Source organism: Equus przewalskii, chromosome 18 (assembly GCF_037783145.1).
Source record: "Equus przewalskii isolate Varuska chromosome 18, EquPr2, whole genome shotgun sequence".
NCBI lineage: Eukaryota > Metazoa > Chordata > Mammalia > Perissodactyla > Equidae > Equus > Equus przewalskii.
This window is the reverse complement of record NC_091848.1, coordinates 56,438,983-56,458,114: the sequence shown is the minus strand read 5'-3', so window position 1 is coordinate 56,458,114 and position 19,132 is coordinate 56,438,983. Positions and strand designations below refer to the sequence as shown.

Below are 19,132 nucleotides of genomic sequence, written 5' to 3'. Positions count from 1 at the left end.
GACGTATTTTCAGAATGGACACACATAAGGTGTTCCATCTCTGTTGGATTTGTGCTTGTAAGAGAAGCAGCAGCATAGCTTCTCAGTCCCATCACACTGGATGATGAAAGCAAAATGAAAATGTAAGCTTTATTGGATATCTTTCACTTGACATTTTTCAACTTGAGCGGGGCCTGATGTAAACGTAGGCAGATATCCATAATCATAATAGTAGGGTATGTTTTCTTAACTCTTACCAATGGGAGAATCTCTTAACCTCATACATAGTAGCAATGATGACTATGCCTTATTCAACCATACCCCATGCCTCTTCTGGATGGTAGGACTTCCTGCTCTCTGCCACCATGATTGCCTTTCTATCCCTTTCCAGATGCTCTAACCTTCATTCCTGATCAGAAGACTCGCTTATGCCTCACGCTAACGAGACTGTAGTAAGTTGAAATGTTCCCAAGCCCCAAGTCAGACTTCACAGTATTGATAATTCTTGCACAAGGTGAGTTTATTGTTTCTCAGAAAATAATTGATTTTGGCTTTCATTTACTCAATTACAGCACTCCCTCAAGAGGCAACTTGACAATAAATCAAACTCATATGACTGTTTGAGGAAAAGTTGCATTTTGGGGTTTAAAAAAAGATCCAGAGAAGTGTTTTCTGGGTGGAGGAAGCTGGGTTTCAGGCAGCTGTAGTGTTATTTAGTCTTGAGCTCACTGTCGTAAACTTCTCTTCTGCCCCTTTGCCAGTCTCCCTTCTTGCATCCTCACACAACCACTGTGGAAATGAAGAACATAATTCCTCTGGAAGGGAACGGGTTTTTTCCTGAGGAATAAATTTTGTTATGTAATTGGTTGAGAAGCACGAATTATTTTAACATGAGAATTCATCAGGTTTAAATTGCTGATCTCATTTTGAAAGTCATTTTCTTAAATTAAGAGGCTAGAATTTTGGCTCAGTGGATTTTTCTTTGATTTCCGGGTATTAGATATTTCTACTTGACACTCCGAGCACAATCACCGCTGTGGGCCTTTGATAACACATGTTATTGAAGAACATCCATTTTAGAATATGGTGGTTGAGAATGTGTATATGAGAGTTGGGGGGAGAAACGTACATGAGTAGGAAATTAACAAAAGCTCTGGGGCCAGACTGCCTGGTTCCAATCCCAACACTGACAGGTACTAAGCCGGTGAAATTGAGCAGATCACTCAACATTTCTGTGCGTCGGTTTTCCTGTTATGGGAGTAATAATAAACTCTACCTCACAGGGCTGTCCTGAGGACTACATGTGTTAATATGTGTACAGGTTTAAGATGATGTCTAGTACACCGTAAGCACTCACTAAATGTGAGCTACTGTTCTTTAATTTATAGAGTTTTCGGTAATGTAGTGCAGAGTTTTCTCCACTCCCTGAATCATACCTTGAATAGATTCATTGACCTACATTGGACCTTTGGATTGAAACTCAACTTATCAAACTGAAGGTTTACAAGAGGTTTAATCATTAAGTTCAATTGACTAGCTCAAAACAGAAACAGAAACAGTCCTATGAACTGCCATATCTTCCAACGTTTATCACACCATTGGGAAAATTTTTATTAAGATATATAACCAGTTTACTGAAACATGTAACCAGGTAGTTAATACTGAACAACGTTTACCTTAAGTAGAGACTAAACTGTATGTATTTTATTTATTTGAATTTTTTAGGGTTTTTTTTTTCCACAGTAGAATAAACTTTCATAAACACTGTCTTCTCATTTAAGAGCAAACTTTATCCTCACCCAAATATTTCAAATTCCTGATCGAGGTCAATGACAGATGCCAGGATTTTAACCCCGAGCCAGACACTAGAATATCCTGATAGAATTTCTTTGACTAAGGAAAGATATTTTTATTCTCCCTACTTAATCAAACTAGACTTTTCAAAATAGATTCTAATTTTGTCTAGTTTAGGAGAAGAAATTCAACTCGTGTTCTCCATTTGGAATTTCCAATATTTTATGCTACTTTCTCAAGCAGCATGAAGTGGGAGTGGCCGCATGGTTAAGTTCGCGTGCTCCACTTCGGCACCCTGGTGTTTTGCCCGTTTGGATCCTGGGCGCGGACAGGGCACCGCTTGTCAGGCCATGCTGAGGCAGTGTCCCACGTAGCGCAACCAGAGGGACCTGCAACCAAGAATATACAACTATGTACTGGGGGGCTTTGGGGAAAAGAGGAAGAAGAAGAAAAAAAGAAAATTGGCAGCAGATGTCAGCTCAGGTGCCAATCTTTAAAAAACAACAAAACACACTGCATTATTAAAAAAAAAAAAAAAAGAAACTAGGATATTTGGGTTCTAGTGCCCACTCAGCGACCGACTAATTACTGCTCTGGAACAAGTGACTCTGCATGTAGAATGTACTTTTTATCTAGAATGAGGAGGTTGGGCAAAAAATAGCTAATGTCACTTTTATGAGTCCATAATTCTAAAACACTAGTTATATGATATAAACAGCCCACTTAATCTTTCTGGGTCTGACTTAAAATATAGAGGTTTAAAGAACCAATACTACTTTTGCTAGATTTTTTGGGTAAATTAGGTATTTCAGAGGATCGGGTCTCGAACTGGGGAACACAAGATGTTAAAATGTGTTTATGACACAGGAGTGGATAGCTCAGCTTGGACTTGATATTCTCAGCCAAAAATGCAAATGGCAGAGGAACAGTCAGCAAACACTTGTTGGGTGAAGCACAGGTGATTTTCAGGGCAGTGAACTATTCTCCATGATACTGTAATGGTGGGTATGTGTCATTATGCTGTGGGGACCTGAGGTTGGCCACCCCAAGATATGTCTCTTTGGCATCAGGATTATTTGAGGCTGATTACTTTTGATAAACTGGGACAGGGAAGGAGGCTCTGAGGAATGGAACTTGCTCTTCCTTAGGACACATTTACATTTGTAAGGTAAATCTCTATCTGTAAAAGCTGCCTCCCTCTCTGTACCAGGAAGAAAGCAAGGAGATGACCTTCTCTCTAAAAACTCTTAATCAATACCAAAGGCAAGGACTTAAATCTGCATTTTATTGTGCTAGTCTGGTAACTTCCTGTAACTGACTTCCCTCCCCCTCCCAACATTGGCATTTCTTAAGGATTAAGCATCTTTCCTTAGGCTAGGAACTGATTGCTGAGCTCACCCGTGACCGCCCAGCTCCAGACAATCGACTTGCCTCCTGCTACGCCCACCGAGATAGCCGACCACTACCTGCTGTGTCCATCAAGCCCTGTGCTGACGGGGCAATCTTGTGACTATCGTGGGAGGGACATTTCAACCACATGTGAAACACCCCGTTTGGGGGTATATAACCACTATGTGCACCCCACTTCTTCGGTGCCCTTTCTTCCTTCGGGAAGAAAGGCCCCGGGCCATGGTTCCTCATAAAGCTTTGTTTAATTTTCTCTTGCTATTCTGTCTCATGTGAATTTAATTCGTTCTCCGGCCAGACGAACCCACATTTGGGGAGAGGAAATGTTCTCCTCCCCTACAATGCCTTTGTCAAACTCAATAGAACCATACAACACAAAGAGTGAACCATAAGGTAAACTATGGATTTTAATGAATAATAATGTATCAATATTGGTTCATCCATTGTAACAAAAACAACACACTAGCGCATGATACTAATAAGGGAAACTGGAGGGGGAGAGGCGATGAGAGAGGGAGTAACAGGGAACTCTGTAGTGCCTGCTTAATTTTTCTATAAACCTAAAACTGCTCCAAAAATAGAGTCTATTGGTTTAAAAAATAAAGTATGGATCCTGATCTCAAAGAGCTTAAGATCTAGCAAGAGAGATTTAATTATAATTGTTGTGTGAAGAACTTCTCTGTGAGCCAAGGGAATATGCAAATCTTTTTTATAAAACATTCCAAATACACAAAGTACGGAGAATAACAAAACATCCTCAACTACCCCAAATCCAGTTTGAAAGGATAGTAAGTTTCTCTCAAATTTGCTTCAGACTTTTTAAAAATAAGTAATCAAACTTTACGGAAACACCTGAAACCCCTTGTACTCCCTTTAGTCGACATTCCTTTCCCTCCCAACCTGGAGGTTCTCTTCCGTCATAGTTTATGCCATTGTTACAGCTAAGGTAATCAGTACATAGCATTTGCATGCAGTTTTTTTTTTTTTTTTTTTTTACTGCTGATTCAACTATTTTAACGGTTACATTCTATTTAGATTTTTTCCCTTCCTTTTGGGGTAAACTTTGGTCTATTATATTTTCTTAGAAAATTGTCACTTGACCAAAGTTTTTACATTGACTAGGATAAGCTTTTCCATGATATTTGCTTATGATTTTGTTTATTAGTTATTTTTTGGAAATCACTATTTTATTTTATATTTTTAATAGGTAGTACATTCACCAAATTGAAAAATAAAAATAACATACAAAGGTATATAATCTTGCCCCCATCCCCAAATATACACACACAGTAATTTCTATTCATTTTTTCTAATCTTTCTTTCTGCAAGTACAAGCAAATACGAATTTGTCTCATTTTCTCCCTCTTAGTGCATATAATTATACCTTGAATTATACCTTGAATAGATCCATTTCTGTAGGTTGCTCTTGCACTTAACGATGAACGTTGAAAATTTTTCCACAGCAGTTCGTGGAGAATGTCCACATCTTCTTTAGAGCTGCATTATATTCTCTTGTATGGATATACCCTAACTTATTTAACTAACCCCTTATCAATGGACACTTGTGTTGTTTTCAATTGTTGCTTCAAAACTACATTGTACGTATTTTATTTTGCAATTGTGCAAATTCATCTGTAGAATAAATTCCCAGAAGTAGAATTCCTGAGCCAAGGAGTGTACATTTGTGATTTTGACAGTTGTTGCCAGCTTGCCCCATAGGGCTCGTACTAATTTGTATTTTCACCAGCAATGTGACCATATGCAGAGTCCGGGGCAAAGTACAATGAAGACCTATATACTATTTATATAAAAGTAAATGTAAAACTTAGAAATTAAGCTAACGAGCTGCTAAATACAGTGTGTATGCTCTATTCTAATGCGTTGATACATATACCTTCATTAGGACCTGGAAGTCTGGTTTTGAATCTAGAAGCCATGGATTCCTCGGAGTTCCACATCAGAATGTGGCAGGCAGCCCCCAGCCTGCAGCTGCCCCTTCTCTCCCTGTCCCCCTTCTTGGTCCCAGAGGACCTTGCACTCATGGAGAACACCCAGCCCATACCTCCAAGCTCTCTCCACACCACGCTATGAACAGCTCCTCCCTGGGGTCATGCAAGTGCACGCAGTGTGGCTGACCCTGGAGAGAATGGCTGGGGAAAAGATGACCCCAGGAGAGGAATGCTCAGTCCAGGAGTTGGAGTGGGGAGTTCTGAGGACCCAGATACGGGAGCATGGCCCAGACAGGGAGAGTGGGCTCTGCGTAGCATGTCCCCTGGGCCTCACAGAGATCAGGATTTCGCTTAAATTGTTTTTTGTTGTTGTATATTTGTATACATTGTATATTTGTATATTATTGTGTATTTTTTACATATTGGTTAATTATGCCTCTTTGTCTTGACAAATCTTGTCTGAAATTTATCTATTTAAATTTATCCTTCCAAAAAACTAGCTTTTGGTTTTGTTGATCTCTGCTCCTGTTTCTTTGATTTCCGTTCTATTAATTTGTTCTTATTTTCATTACTGCCAAACATACTTCCTTAGAATGTTCTCTTTCCTTTTTTAACTTCTGAAGTTAGAATGCTTAGATTACTAATTTTCAGTCTGTCTGGCTTTTTAATGTACACCTAGAGCTACAAATGTCCTTCTAACTATATTTTCAGCTGTGTCCACAAGTTGTGACACAGAGTGCTTCCACTGAGGTTTTAAATATTTTGTAATTTTCATTTGATTTTTTCTTTGAACTATTTTAAACAATTTTTTTCAATGTGTAAAGAATTTTCTTGATTATTTTATGCATTGTCTTCTAATTGTGCTGCGCTGTAGTCATAGAACATTGTCAATATAAGCCTATTCAGATGATCTATTTTCCTTTGTGTGAGTTCGTAGATTGTGTCCTTCAAGGAGTTGGTCCATTTCACCTAGATTATCAAACTTGTGGGCATAGAACTATTCATAATATTCTTTTACTGTTCTTCTAATGTTCATGGGATCAGTAGTGATGACCCTTCTTTCACATCTGATATTAGTAATTTGTGCCTTCTCTCATTTTTCATGGTTGAACTGGCTATAGATTTATTAATTTTAATTGTCTTTTCAAATAACGAGCTTTTGTTTTCGTTGATTTTCTCTATTAATTTTCTTTTTTCAACCTCATTGATTTCTGCCCTAATTTCTTATTTGTTTTCTTCTTCTTCCTTTAGACTTAACTTGATCTTCTTTCTAGTTTCCTAGGGTGGAAACTTAGATAATTAATCTTAAATCCTTCTTCTTTTCTAATACGCACATTCAATGCTATAAATTTCCCTCTGAGCACTGCGTTAGCTGCATCTCACTTTCATTTTCATTTAGTTCAAAATATTTAAAAATTTATCTTGAGACTTCTTTAACCTACATGTCATTTAGAAGTGTATTGTTTAATCTCCAAATATTTTGGGATTTTCCAGCCATTTTCTGCTATTAATTTCTAGTTTAATTCCATTTTTGTTTGACAGGATACTTTGTATGATTTCTATCTTTTTACATTTGTTAAGGTGTATTTTATGGCCCAAAATGTAGTTTATCCTGGTGAATACTCCATGCGAGCTGGAGAAGACTTTGTATTCTGACATTATTGGCTGAAGTAAACGATAAGTCAATTAGATCTCATTGATGGATGGTGCTGTTCAGCTCAACTATATTCTTGCTAATTTTCTATGTGCTGGATCTGTCAATAACTAATAAAGGCGTGTTTAAGTCTCCAACTATAGTGTCAGATTTGGATATTTTTCTTGCAGTTCTATCAGTTTTTCCCTCACTTACTTTGACACTCTACTTTTAGTCACACACATATTAAGGATTGTTAGTTCTTCTGGGAGTATTGATTCCTTAATCATTATATAATGTCCCTCTTTATCCCTGATAATCTTCCTTGCTCCGAAGTCTGCTTTGTCTGAAATTAATATAGCTTCTCCAGTTTCCCCTGGATTAGTGTTAGCATGGTGTATCTTTCTCCATCACTTTACTTTTAATCTATCTGTGGCTTTTTATTTAAAGTGGGTTTTCTTATAGACAACATATAGTTGGGTCTTGTTTTTCATCCATTCTTATGGTCTCTGTCTTATAACTGGTATATTTAGACCATTGCACTTAAAGTGATTGTTGATATATTGGATTAATATCTACCATATTTGTAATCATCTTTGTTGTTCCTTTCTTTGTTTCTTCCACTGCCATTGTCTTTTTCTGCCTTCTCGCGTTTTTATGAGCATTTTATATGATCCATTTTCTCTCCTCTCCTAGCATATCATGTATACTTAAATAAACATTTTAGTGGTTGCTCTAGAGTTTGCAATGTACATTTACAACTAGTCTAAGTCCACTTTGTAATAGTAATATATGGCCTCATGGGTGGTACCAGTCCCTTATAACAGAGTATTCCCAATTCCTTCTTCTCTTCTTTTATAACGTTCTTTGTCATTCATTCATTTATCGGTAAACTATAATCATCTCACACATTGTTGCTGTATTATTTTGAACAAACTGTTATCTGTGAGATCAACTAAGAATAAAAAACTAACAGGTTTGTTTTTACCTTCATTTGTTCCTTCTCTGATACTCTTCCTTCATATGTAGATGCAAGTTTCTGACCCACATCATTTCCTTCTCTCTGAAGAACTTCTAATATTTCATGCAAGGCAGGTCTACTGGTGATGAACTCCCCCCATTTTTGTTTGTCTGAGTATGCCTTTAGCTCTCCTTTACTTTTAAAGGATAATTCCTTAGCTATAGAATTCTTTGTTGGTGGTTTTTTCTTTCAACACTTTAAAAATTTCACTCCACTCTTACTGCTTGTGTGCTTTCTGAGGAGAATTCCAGTGTAATTCTTACACTTGTTTCTCTATAGGTAAGATTTTTTTCCTCTTCTGGCTTCTTTTGAAATTTTCTTTTTGTCTGATTTTCTGCAGTTTGAGTAGGATATGACTAAGTGTAGTGTTTGTTTGTTTTGTTTTTTACATTTTACATACATTTGTTTTGTTTTGTTTTGTTTTTACTTTTATCCTGGTTGGTGGTCTTGAGATTCCTGGATCTGTGATTTGGTGTCTGTCATTTATTTTGGAATAGTCTCAGACATTCAAACTTCAAATAATTTTTCTGTTACTTTTTCCCTTTCCTCTCCTTCCAGTATTCCTATTATGGGTATCTTATGCTTTTGTCTCACAGTTCTTGGATATGCTATTACATTTTTCATTCCTTTTTTTCTGTTTACTTTTTAGTTTGTGAGATTCCTACTGACATTTCCTGGCTCTGTCCAGTCTACTGATGAACCCAGCAAAGGCATTCTTCATTTCTGTTACAGTGCTTTTGATTTCTAGTGTTTCTTTTGATTCTTTTGTAGAGTTTCCATCTCTCTGCTTATATTACTCGTTCTTGCATGCATATACTTGCATGCTGAGTATATTAATCATACTTAGTTTAAATTCCTGATCTGATAATTCCCACACCTCTGCCATATGCAAGTCTGGTTCTGATGCTTGGCTTGTCTCTTCAGGCTGTGTTTTTGCCTTTTGGCCTGCCTTGCAATTTCTTATTGAAAGTGAGACATGATCTACTAGGTAAAACGACTTGAAATACAGGCCTTAGTGGGAGGTTTTGTGCTTGTCTGTCTAGGAGTTAGGCTGTGCTCCCTGTTTGCAGTAACTGTGGATGTTTCTTGCCAATCTCCCCAGTCCTCGAGCCACCACTGTGCTGATTTTATCACCAAAGATTAGTTTTGCTATCTTTGCACTTCATATGAAAAGAATCATACCATGTTTACTCTTTTATGTTTGAACACTTTTGTTAACATAATGTTTTTGAGATTAATCTATGTTGTCCTGTTTATTGCTAAACAATCAATATTTCATTGTGTGAATATACCATGATTTGTTTATTCAGTCTCTTGTTGATGGACTGTTTCGGTGGTTTCCTTTTTTTTTTTGGCTACCATGGATAATACTGCCAGGATTGTTTTCCCCAGAAAACGAATTCTAAGTTGAAGATTTGTCTGAATACAATTTCAACAGGTGTTCATGAGATCACTACTTGTTGGGGAGTGATGGAGGCAGGCTTGGGTAGAAGGACAGATTGAACTGCAGCACAGCTGAAGCTGGGACTGCCCTTCAGAATTGCTCTCTGTGTTAGTTCTATTGCTGTAGAATTAATCACCCCAAAAATTAGCGGCTTAAAAGAACCATGACCCTTTATTATCTTTCATGGTTTTCCTGGGTCCAGAATTTAGAAGCAGCATTCCTGGGTAGTTCTGGATTAGGATCTTTCATGAAGTTGCCCTCAGCTGGTGGCTGAAGCTGGGGTCATCTTAAAGCCTTCTTCACTCATGTGTGGGGCCTTGGCTGGAAGACTCAAAAAGTTGGAACAGCTGAAGCTGTTCAGGCTTCTCTCTGTATCTCTGTGTAGTTTCTCCCCTTGATATCTCCAGCATGGAGGCTTCTGAGCAGCCAGGTTTCTTCAATGTCGCCTGTAGGCATGAGTCTCCCAAGGTGCATGCATATCCTGAGTGAGGGAGAGCTGGGTGGAAGCCAAACCACGTTTTATGATTGTCTAGCCTGGAAGTCACACAACATCAATTCTCCCACTCTGTTAGTTGAGGCAGATACAAAAGCCCACTTGATGTGAGGAGAGGGAACATAAAGCCCACCTGTCAGTGGAAAAGGTTCATCATCATTATAAGAAGGGCAAATGAGATGGGATACAGAGTGCAACTGTCTTTGGAAAATACACTCTTGGGGGTATTGAGGCTGGGAGATGAGACTTTATTCCCTGGCACTGACCAGGCATGGCATGTGTCACAAGGATCTTGGATGAGCTGACTCACTTTAGTTGAGGACATTTTCTAGAAAAGGACTCAGCTAAGCGTCAACATTCCCAAAAGCTGGAGGAATGAGTGCTTCAGTCCTAAAGGGGAGGATCCAGGTGGCATACAATAGCATCCACTGCAGGTGCTGGAAACATTCTTGTACAAGTCTCTTTGCGGACCGTATTTCCACTTATTTTGCATATGTGTCTAGGAGTGGAATTTCTGTGTCAAAGGTAGGTGTATCTTTAGCTTTGTAAGAGACTGCAAAACAGCTTTCCAAAATGGTTGTACCATTTGAAATTCCCAGTAGCAATTTGCTAGAGTTCCAGTTGTTCCACATCCTCAGCAATGTTTTCATCATCAGTTTTATAAGTTTCAGTCATTCCAGTAGAGTATAAAATATTTCACTGTGGTTTTGATTTACATTTCTCTGATGACTAAGGTGCTGAGCATTTTCATGTGCTTAGTGCCCATCCATGTATCTTCTTTTATGAAGTGTCTATCAAGTCTTTTGCCCATTTAAAAAGTGGATTGTTTGCATTCTTATTAGTAATGTGTATTCTTTGCAATGTATAAATTACAATTCTAATCTACAATTCGATTTACAATTCTATTTACACTTATGGAAACACGTCCCTTGTCAGAAATGTATTGCAAATATTTTCTCCCAGTCTATGGCTTCCGTTTTTACTTTCCTAACATTGCCTTTTGATGAGCAGTAGTTTTTAGTTTTGATTAAATCCAAATTATCAATTGTTTCTTTTACGTTTAGTGTTGTTTGTGTCCTCTTTGAAAAAAATCTTTGTCTTTCCCAAAGTTGCAAAGATATTCTCCTATGTTTTCTTAGAGAAACTTGACAATGTTTGCTTTTAAGTCTGTGGTCCATCTTGACTTGAGTCTTGAGTGTGGTGTGTTTACCCAGTTAGCCTAGTATCATTTGTTGAAAAATCTTCCCTTTTCCAGTTGAATGGCATTGGCATTTTAAAAAAAATCAACTGACTTGATATGTTTTGTCCATTTCTAAACTCTTTATTCTGTGGCATTGGTGTGTCTGTCTGCATGCTGATACCACACTGTCTTGATTGCAAGGCTCTACAGTAAGTCATCAAGTTAGTAATGTGTCATCCAACTCTGCTCTTCTTTTAAAAGTTTGTTTTGACTTTTCCAATCTTTTATATTTCCATAAACTTTTAAAATCAATTTGTCAATTTCTACAAAAAAGATCTTCTGTTTTTGGAGTTTTGGCTGTATCAATTTGGGGAAAATCAACACCTTAGCAACTTTGAGTCTTCCATACATACATAGTCTATACCTCACTTTTATTTAGATCTTTTAAAAATTTCTCTCAATAATGAGGTCTTGCACATAAATTTTGTTAAATTTATTTCCAAAAATTTTATGATTCTTTTTTTCTTTTGATGAAGATTAGCCCTGTGCTAACATCTACCACCAATCCTCCTCTTTTTGCTGAGGAAGACGGGCCCTGAGCTAACATCTGTGCCCATCTTCCTCTACTTTATCTGTGGGACACCTGCTACAGCATGGCTTGACAAGCAGTGCGTAGGTCCACACCCAGGATCTGAACCAGTGAACACTGGGCCGCAGAAGCAGAACGTGCAAACTTAACTGCTCCTCCACCAGGCCAGCTCCAAGTTTATGATTCTTAGGATAATTTAAATGGAAATGATTTTATAATTTTATTTTCCAGTTATTTGCGGCTAATATGTGAAAAGAAATTTGATTTTGTGTATCTATTTTGTATCATGCAACCTTGCTAAATTCACTTATTAATTCTAGTAGCGTTTTTGTTGAGACATCTTAGGATTTTCAATGTATTTAATGATGTCATCTGCAACAAAAGATAGTTCTATTTCCTCCTTTCTTAACTTTATGCTTTTTATTTCTTTTTCTTGCCTACCTATAGCACTGGCTAGCATCTTCAGTACAATGTTGAATGAAAGTGGTTACAGCAATTATATTAAACTCTTTTCCATCAATCTTAGTGGGGAAAGCACTCAATAATACGCTGTTAAGTATGATGTTAATTGTAGGTTCTTCGTAGATGATTTTTTATCAGTTTGAAGAAGTTCCATTTTATCCCTTGTTTGCTGAGAGTTAAAAAAAAATACTTCAGATGCATTTTGCCCCCTGCACTTATTGAAATGATCCTACGGTCTTCCTCCTTTATTCTGTCATATGGTGAATTAAATTAATTGATTTTCTACTGTTAAGCCAACTTTGCACACCTGAGGCAAATCTCACTTGGTCATGATGTATTGTCGGTTTTATATATTGCTGAATTTGATCTGCTACTATTTTTAAAGGATTTTTGCATCTGTGAACACAAGGTTTACTAGTCTATAATTTTCTTTTCTTGTAATGTTTTTGTCAGATGTTGGTATCAGGGTTATCTTGGCGTTAAGCAATGGTTTGGGAAGTTTCTCCCTTTCCCTATTTTCTGAAGGAGTTTCATGGGATTGGTACGATTTCTTCCCTCATTCAGCAGTCAAACTGCCAGGCCTGGTAGCTGGCTGTTTCAGGATTTTCCCCTTATAGCTGAGTTTCAGCGATTTGACCATGATGTGTCTAAGTACAGTTTTCCTTGTATTTATTTTGCTTATGCTTTACTAAGCTTCTTGGATCTATAGGTTAAAGTTCTGAACGAAATTTGATAAAATTTAACCATTATTTCTTCAGATCTTCTCTATCTTCTTCCTTCTCTCTTTCTGGGACTCCAATTGCACATCTGTTGGACTGCTTATCTTGTCCCCTGTGCCCCTGAGCTCTGTGAATTTTTTAAAATCTTTTTTTCACCCCAGATTTGAGGGGAATTTACACACAGACCTTAAGCCTCCCTTCCATATGGCTCCCTCTGTTCTGGGATATCTCCCCTCACTTTCTGGCTGTTGTGGGTAGCTCCAAGCAGTTTCCTTTCATACCTTAATCCACTAAGACTGACTTTCTGCTGGAGTTTCAGCCACTCCTGCTATATAGACTGGGTACTGCCCTTAGTGGAAAGACTGTATACATTTGGAATAGCCCCTCCAGTTTCTGTCTGCTTTTAACTGCTGTCCAATGTGCTCGAGTAGATATTTTTTTACATTTGTCCAAATCTTAAAATTTTCATCTGTGAGACGGATAATACGGTCCAAACTACTCTGTCGTTATTGGAACTGGAAACCTGCCTCTGGTATTCTTAAGCTTAATTTGTTCACCATGCACCCTGTCTTCCAATTTAGAGACCCCAGTGTCCCCAACTCAAAACAATCAGTCACTAAATCCTAAAACTCCTGTCTCAGGCGAGCTTCCTGAATCTACTGACAACTAATTTCCTTAGAGCCACTGCTTGAGATCAGGTCCTCATTTAACTAGTCTTCCTGCCCCCTAGCCTCTGTCACTTTGCATGATGCTTGAGGTATCTTCCTAACAAAATTCCTTATTACGTTACTCCCTTGTTTTAAGACCTCTCTAGGCTCCCACAGGATTAACTCCCCTTGGCCTGGTCTAAAAAGCCCTTCGCAGTCCAGTCTATGCCCTGCTGTTGCTCCACATAGAACCAGTGCTTCTCATATGTTAAACTTTTCCCTGTTCCTCAGACATATTAGAACTTTTCATGTTTTTGTGATTTTGCACTTTGTATCCTGCCTCCATTTTCATCTGACTTTTGTAGATTTAACCTTACAATCTTATTCAAATACCACCTCTTCTGAAAAGTCTTCCCTGGATAGGTTACCTCCGTCCTCAATATCTCTTTTCTGTGTTCTTATATCACTTACAAATCTTCGTGTTGACTTGGTCTGTCTGTCTGTCTATCTATCTATCTACCTAATCATCCATATAATCTCCTGTTTCTCTCAGTAGATTCTAATCTCTTTGGTCAAGGGGTTGTGTATTTCAAATATGGTTTTTTGGTACCTATAACATCTAGTGAGCATTGTACACCTTGTGTAGATTCTCAGTGCATTTGTTGTCTTTGTTGATGATGATACTACAAAGAATATTTCTCAGCAATGGTAGTCAAAGTAGTGGTTTTACATATAGAAATTTAAAGACCACAGACCCAAAAGGAGAAACTAATCAGCCAGTTCATACACTATTCTGTAATTTATTGTTTCTTTAGGAACAACTATCCCCACATCAAGCACCCCTATAGCATTCTGCAGGAATGGTGGAACCTGGGACAACGGCAGATGCATTTGTCCAGAAGACTGGAAAGGCCTGAGATGTACAGTTGGTAAGTTACTTGGGATAATACTAGAGTATGAGGTTTAGGTGACTCTCGAAGCTTCTGTTAATGATTATGGTAACAATGGGCATAATCATGATGGCTGTAAGATGTGTTTGTTAGCTCCATAGTAAAAGCTGAGTTTTCTTCTTGGGCTATTTACCTGTGTGTTCAGTACGCCTCGTCTGTTTCCCAACTATCAAGTTTCTCTGTAAACTCACAGTTGCTTTTCCTTCTGGCTGCAGCATCTACCAAAGGGCAGTGGGGGATATGGTTTTCTCAGGTCCTTTCAATTGGTCATATGCCATATTAACACATTTCAAATTTCACACTTCTAAAACAGTTTTTGAAATCAAGATGCATCTTTCTAACCAAGTATATACTTGGTTAGATGAAGTTTTTGTCTTTTCTTCCTTTCTCTTGAAGAGATGTTGTTAAATTAGTGGTCTGGCTTCAATCAGTGGTACCCCAGAATCAAAGTTCAAAGCCATTTCTTGATCTTCAGTGGGCTTCCCAACACGCTGTGCACTTCATGTTGCCTGCTTAGGATCTGGAGCCCTACAAGCTCACTCCTATCATTTCCTACTCACCTACCAGCCAGAATATCCCACATGCCCATGACTTTGGCCTTTCTACCTTGACTCACATCCTCATGATGCCCTTTGCCTCTGTAGGCTCTATAGCTGTAATTTTCAAGATTTCAACTAATCTGATACACTATCCTTTCTGATGTGTTAGTGATCACATCCCACTTCTACCAAGTTATATATGGTGCACATTTTAACCGGAATCTGTTATCTAACATAATAGTTATTCCAATGGTAATAACTTAACTAGATAAGAAAGTATGAAGTTCCTGGAAGGCCAGGGAGTCCTATAAGCCTTCTATTACTCTTCAAATTACACTGGATAGGTTTTGTACTTTGACTTTTATCTGGTTTGAAATTTGAAAAAAAAGTATAATTTATGATAAAAAATATTTTTTCTTTCCATTACAGCTAATTTCTGTGAAAATAGTACCTATAAGAGTTTTACTTTTCCCAGAATTTCAGTGGGAAGATATGGACCTTCCTTCCAAACATGTGACAACAGCACTCTAAATGGTATGTACTTTTCCAAACATCTCCTCTGTTAGGCATACAAATTGCTATGCTGGGTCAAACCTATCATCCCTCCAACCAGTATTAGGTCCCTGGAAGAGGCATGAAGGAACGTTTTGGTCCCTTTCATGATGCTGATGTTCAAAATTTAGGGTGTTACTTCACATAATTCTACTTTTCCTGAAAACCTTAATATGGATCAGTTGGAAGTCTTAATCCTTCTTCAAGTGGTTTATTTTTCCAGCTTACTCTATCTCCTGGAGTTTGATCAGGTTAACATCTGCTCTTTGAGTTATATAATTTGTCTCAACTGAAAAAATTAGGTAGACTGTAGATTTATACCATATCTATTTCAGACTTCATCTTTATAGGTAGAGATGCACAGTTAAGTCTGTCCACAGTTGGACATCCTTCAACTCCTTGGTCATTTTAGTTATCCACCTTGGAATATTCTCCAGCTTCATCATACCCTTCTTGAAGCATGACAACCTTGCTTGCTTAGAGGCATTCCAAGAATAAAGGAGCAGATAGTATTTTCTATTTCTAATATGCTCCCTGATGATATCCAAGATTTTGATGACTTCTTTGTCCGTAGTTGTTGGAAAGAAAATCTTCCTTGCAAACTTAAAAGGAAGGAAATAGTTAGCTGGTCTTTTGGATTCCAGACTCAAATGTCAAGACAACAAGTGATATCTGCCTAAAATATTCTTGTAATAGCTGTCTGACTCACTTTGCCATTGCTGTGTATCAAACCACCCCAAACTTAGTGGTTTAAAACAATAATGATGTAAATTTCTCACAGTCTGTGGGTTGACTGTGGCAGCTGGACTGTCTTTGGGACATTGGTCCTGGCTGTTGGCTGGAGGGCCTCAGTTCTGCTCGACATGGCTTCTCATCCTCCAGTAGACCAGACCTGCTTCCTTATATGACAGTCTCAGAACAGTGTTCCAGGACGGCAAAGGGGGAAGCTTCAAGGCTCCTTGAGGCCTAGGTTCTGGAACTCACACAGCGTCATTTCTACCATATTCTGTTGGTCAAAGCAAGTTACAAGGCCAGACTAGACCCAGGAAATAGAGGAATAGGCTACACTTCTTGAGGGAAGAGCAGCAAAATGACATTGCAAAGGGGCCTGTGTACAGGAACAGAAGGTTGCTGTGGATGTCTTTATGAATACTGTCCTTTTTCTTTTTTCTTTTTAATAAAGCGGGCAATCCAATGGCAACCCGGCTGTGCAGCCTTAATGAAAATGGAGAGATAGAATTACAAAATGTGACAATAGGAAATTGCAATGAAAATCTGGAAACCCTGGAACAGCAGGTATGCCATGGGGTCCATGAGATGGACAGCTGGAAAAGTTCAGACTCTGCGTGATGTCTCTGTTCTTCAGACACCTCATGGTCAAATTAATGCTTTTTAAAACTCTCAAATTAGAAAAAACCAAAACTAGTGACTAAAATCATTCTTATTTTTTTAAGTTGACATCTGTTTGTGAAATAGGACAGTTGGACATGTTTGTTTGGCAAATTTCAGTGAATGATAACCTACAGCTCATTTTAGATGGCCTCATTCTTTTAGACCAGTGAAGTTTTGAGTGAAAATACATCCCTGACATATGAGACCAAAAAGAAAGTTTTGGTGGTCTACAGTATCAGAATAAAGAAAAAAAGCTATGACCGAAGACCTTTTGAAATAGGAAACTCCAGAACCTGACGCTGGTCTCAGGGCTGTATCCATGAGCAGGTGAAATACGAAATGCATCTGACTAGATAGTTTCTCATGCAGATTAAATTAGTTTGACTAGGGATATATCCAAATGCAAATACATGGAATTCCTAACACCTGAGGCCAAGCATGAGGAGGAAGAGGAAATATCTTTTCGTGGTCTTTCTAGGTGCTGGACATGTTCCATATTTTATCTCATTTAATCCTAATAGAATCTTTGTGAGTTAGATACTATTCCCATATTATAGATAATTATAGCTAATAACACTTCCTAATTATTGAGCACTTACTGATGTCAAATACTGTGCTGACCATTATACATACATTATTTTATCATATTTAATTCTTATAACAACTATGTAGATAGGTGTTAATGTACCGCTTTATAGATGAAGAATCTGTGGGTCTGAGAGGTGCAGTATTTTGCTCAGTGAATCACAGCCAGAAAGTGATGGAGCTGCTCCTGGTTGTAAAGTCCACACTGTGCCACACTGGCTCCCTAATCATAGATGGGCCGGGGTGGGGGTGGGAACGGGGATGTAGTGGGGTGTGGAGGTGGCTGCCAACCACCTTGGTTGTGCCAACCAACACAGATTGCAGGAAAGAGTTCATGTTCTGGAGTCTGACAAGCCAGGGTTTGACTCTCAGCTCAGCCACTTCCCAGCTGCGTGAACTTTGAGCGAGCTCCTTATCCTCCCCAAGACTTTAACTAGACATGAGGATGCTCAACGCACAATGTGGTTTTGCAGATGGAACGTGGTAACTCCTGCGAAACATCTAGTGCAGCGCCCAGCACATAGCAGGGACCTGGCTATTGAACGAGAGCATTGTTTCTGTCTGCTGATGGGTATTGCTTCTGACTCTTCCCTGAAGAGCCTGTGATCTGGTTTGATTTTTGAAATGATGCTGCCATCTAGTGAAAAACCAAGCCACACACGCACACGCGCACACATACACGCTGACACCTGGCTCCACTAAAGACGATGTGAACTAACGTTTAGCCACACAGCACAGAGCCCAGGGGCCAAGTGGTCCCTGGAGAGGCTGTCCAGATCAGTGCTTCCCAAATGATCTGTGCTGAAAAGCCAGTTTTGAGAATTTCCAATCCAATGCAGAGCAATAATTTTGTAAAATACAATAAAAATGAATTATTAGAAAAGTGAAATGAAAAAGATACGTAAAATACAAAACTACTTTTTTGAATGATTAGATTCAACAGCATAGAATTGTTATGTAATTTTCTGACCACGTCCTCTCAGTTTCTGTGCTGTCTTCCTATGGGTCCTGTAACAAACAGTGAGCCAACACTGGTCGATGAATCGCACTTTGAGCAGCAGGGATCTAGCTAAAGCAGCCTGCTACAGTCAGCCAATCCCAGCAGATAGAGAAGCCTAGGAAAACTGCGGGCCCGCATGTGCTTTGTCCTGCATGCAAGGAAAGAAACAAACACGACAAATGGAGAGGATCTGAGCTTCAGGAGACGGAGGCTCAGCTAAATTCCAGCGTATTCACCAGCAGTTGCCTGCAAATTGCTTGGATATAGTTGTATAAAGTTTAGGGTTTGTTTTTTTTTTTTTAACAGATAGGCAATACCTCAATACCGTTCTCGAATATCTCTATGGAAGTCCAGATTTTAACATCTAATGCCAGTAAATTAACTCCTGAGAACATCACTTCTGCTACTCGAGTGTTGGGACAGATCTTCAACACATCCAGGAATGACTCATCTGAGGTAAAACTCACAAGGTTTTTAAAAAGGGGAGGGGAAGAAAGGAAGAAAGGAAGCGAGGCCTCCCAAACTCCGTTGCTTCTCCATGGGATGCCTGGGGTGTGGTTCAGGTCGCTTCAAATCATGCACAGCACTCTTTCTGAGAGATTCTCAAAGAAATAAAAAAAGTCTCCTTGCCCAAATCTTCTCTTTCGAGATAGTCACATGATCATTTTCATGTTAAATTTTCTGGAAAGTCCTGGAATGAACAAGTCTATTTTACTTTATTAATATATTTACCAACTGCATTTGACCTCAGCATCCCTTATTCACTCCCAAGTAACCTGAGTTCGAAGAACTCACTT

At 38.6% G+C, this 19,132-nt stretch overlaps 1 protein-coding gene across 1 annotated transcript in view; it reads left to right on the top strand.

Moving 5' to 3' along the window:
- The window catches only part of ADGRG7 (adhesion G protein-coupled receptor G7), a 58,440-nt gene that overhangs the window by 3,862 nt on the left and 35,446 nt on the right, over positions 1–19,132 (top strand). The window contains exons 2-5 of the mRNA XM_070582882.1: positions 14,133–14,246; positions 15,236–15,340; positions 16,542–16,654; positions 18,642–18,791. Coding sequence (XP_070438983.1) covers positions 14,133–14,246; positions 15,236–15,340; positions 16,542–16,654; positions 18,642–18,791 — 482 coding nt within the window. The remainder of the gene's footprint in view (positions 1–14,132; positions 14,247–15,235; positions 15,341–16,541; positions 16,655–18,641; positions 18,792–19,132) is intronic.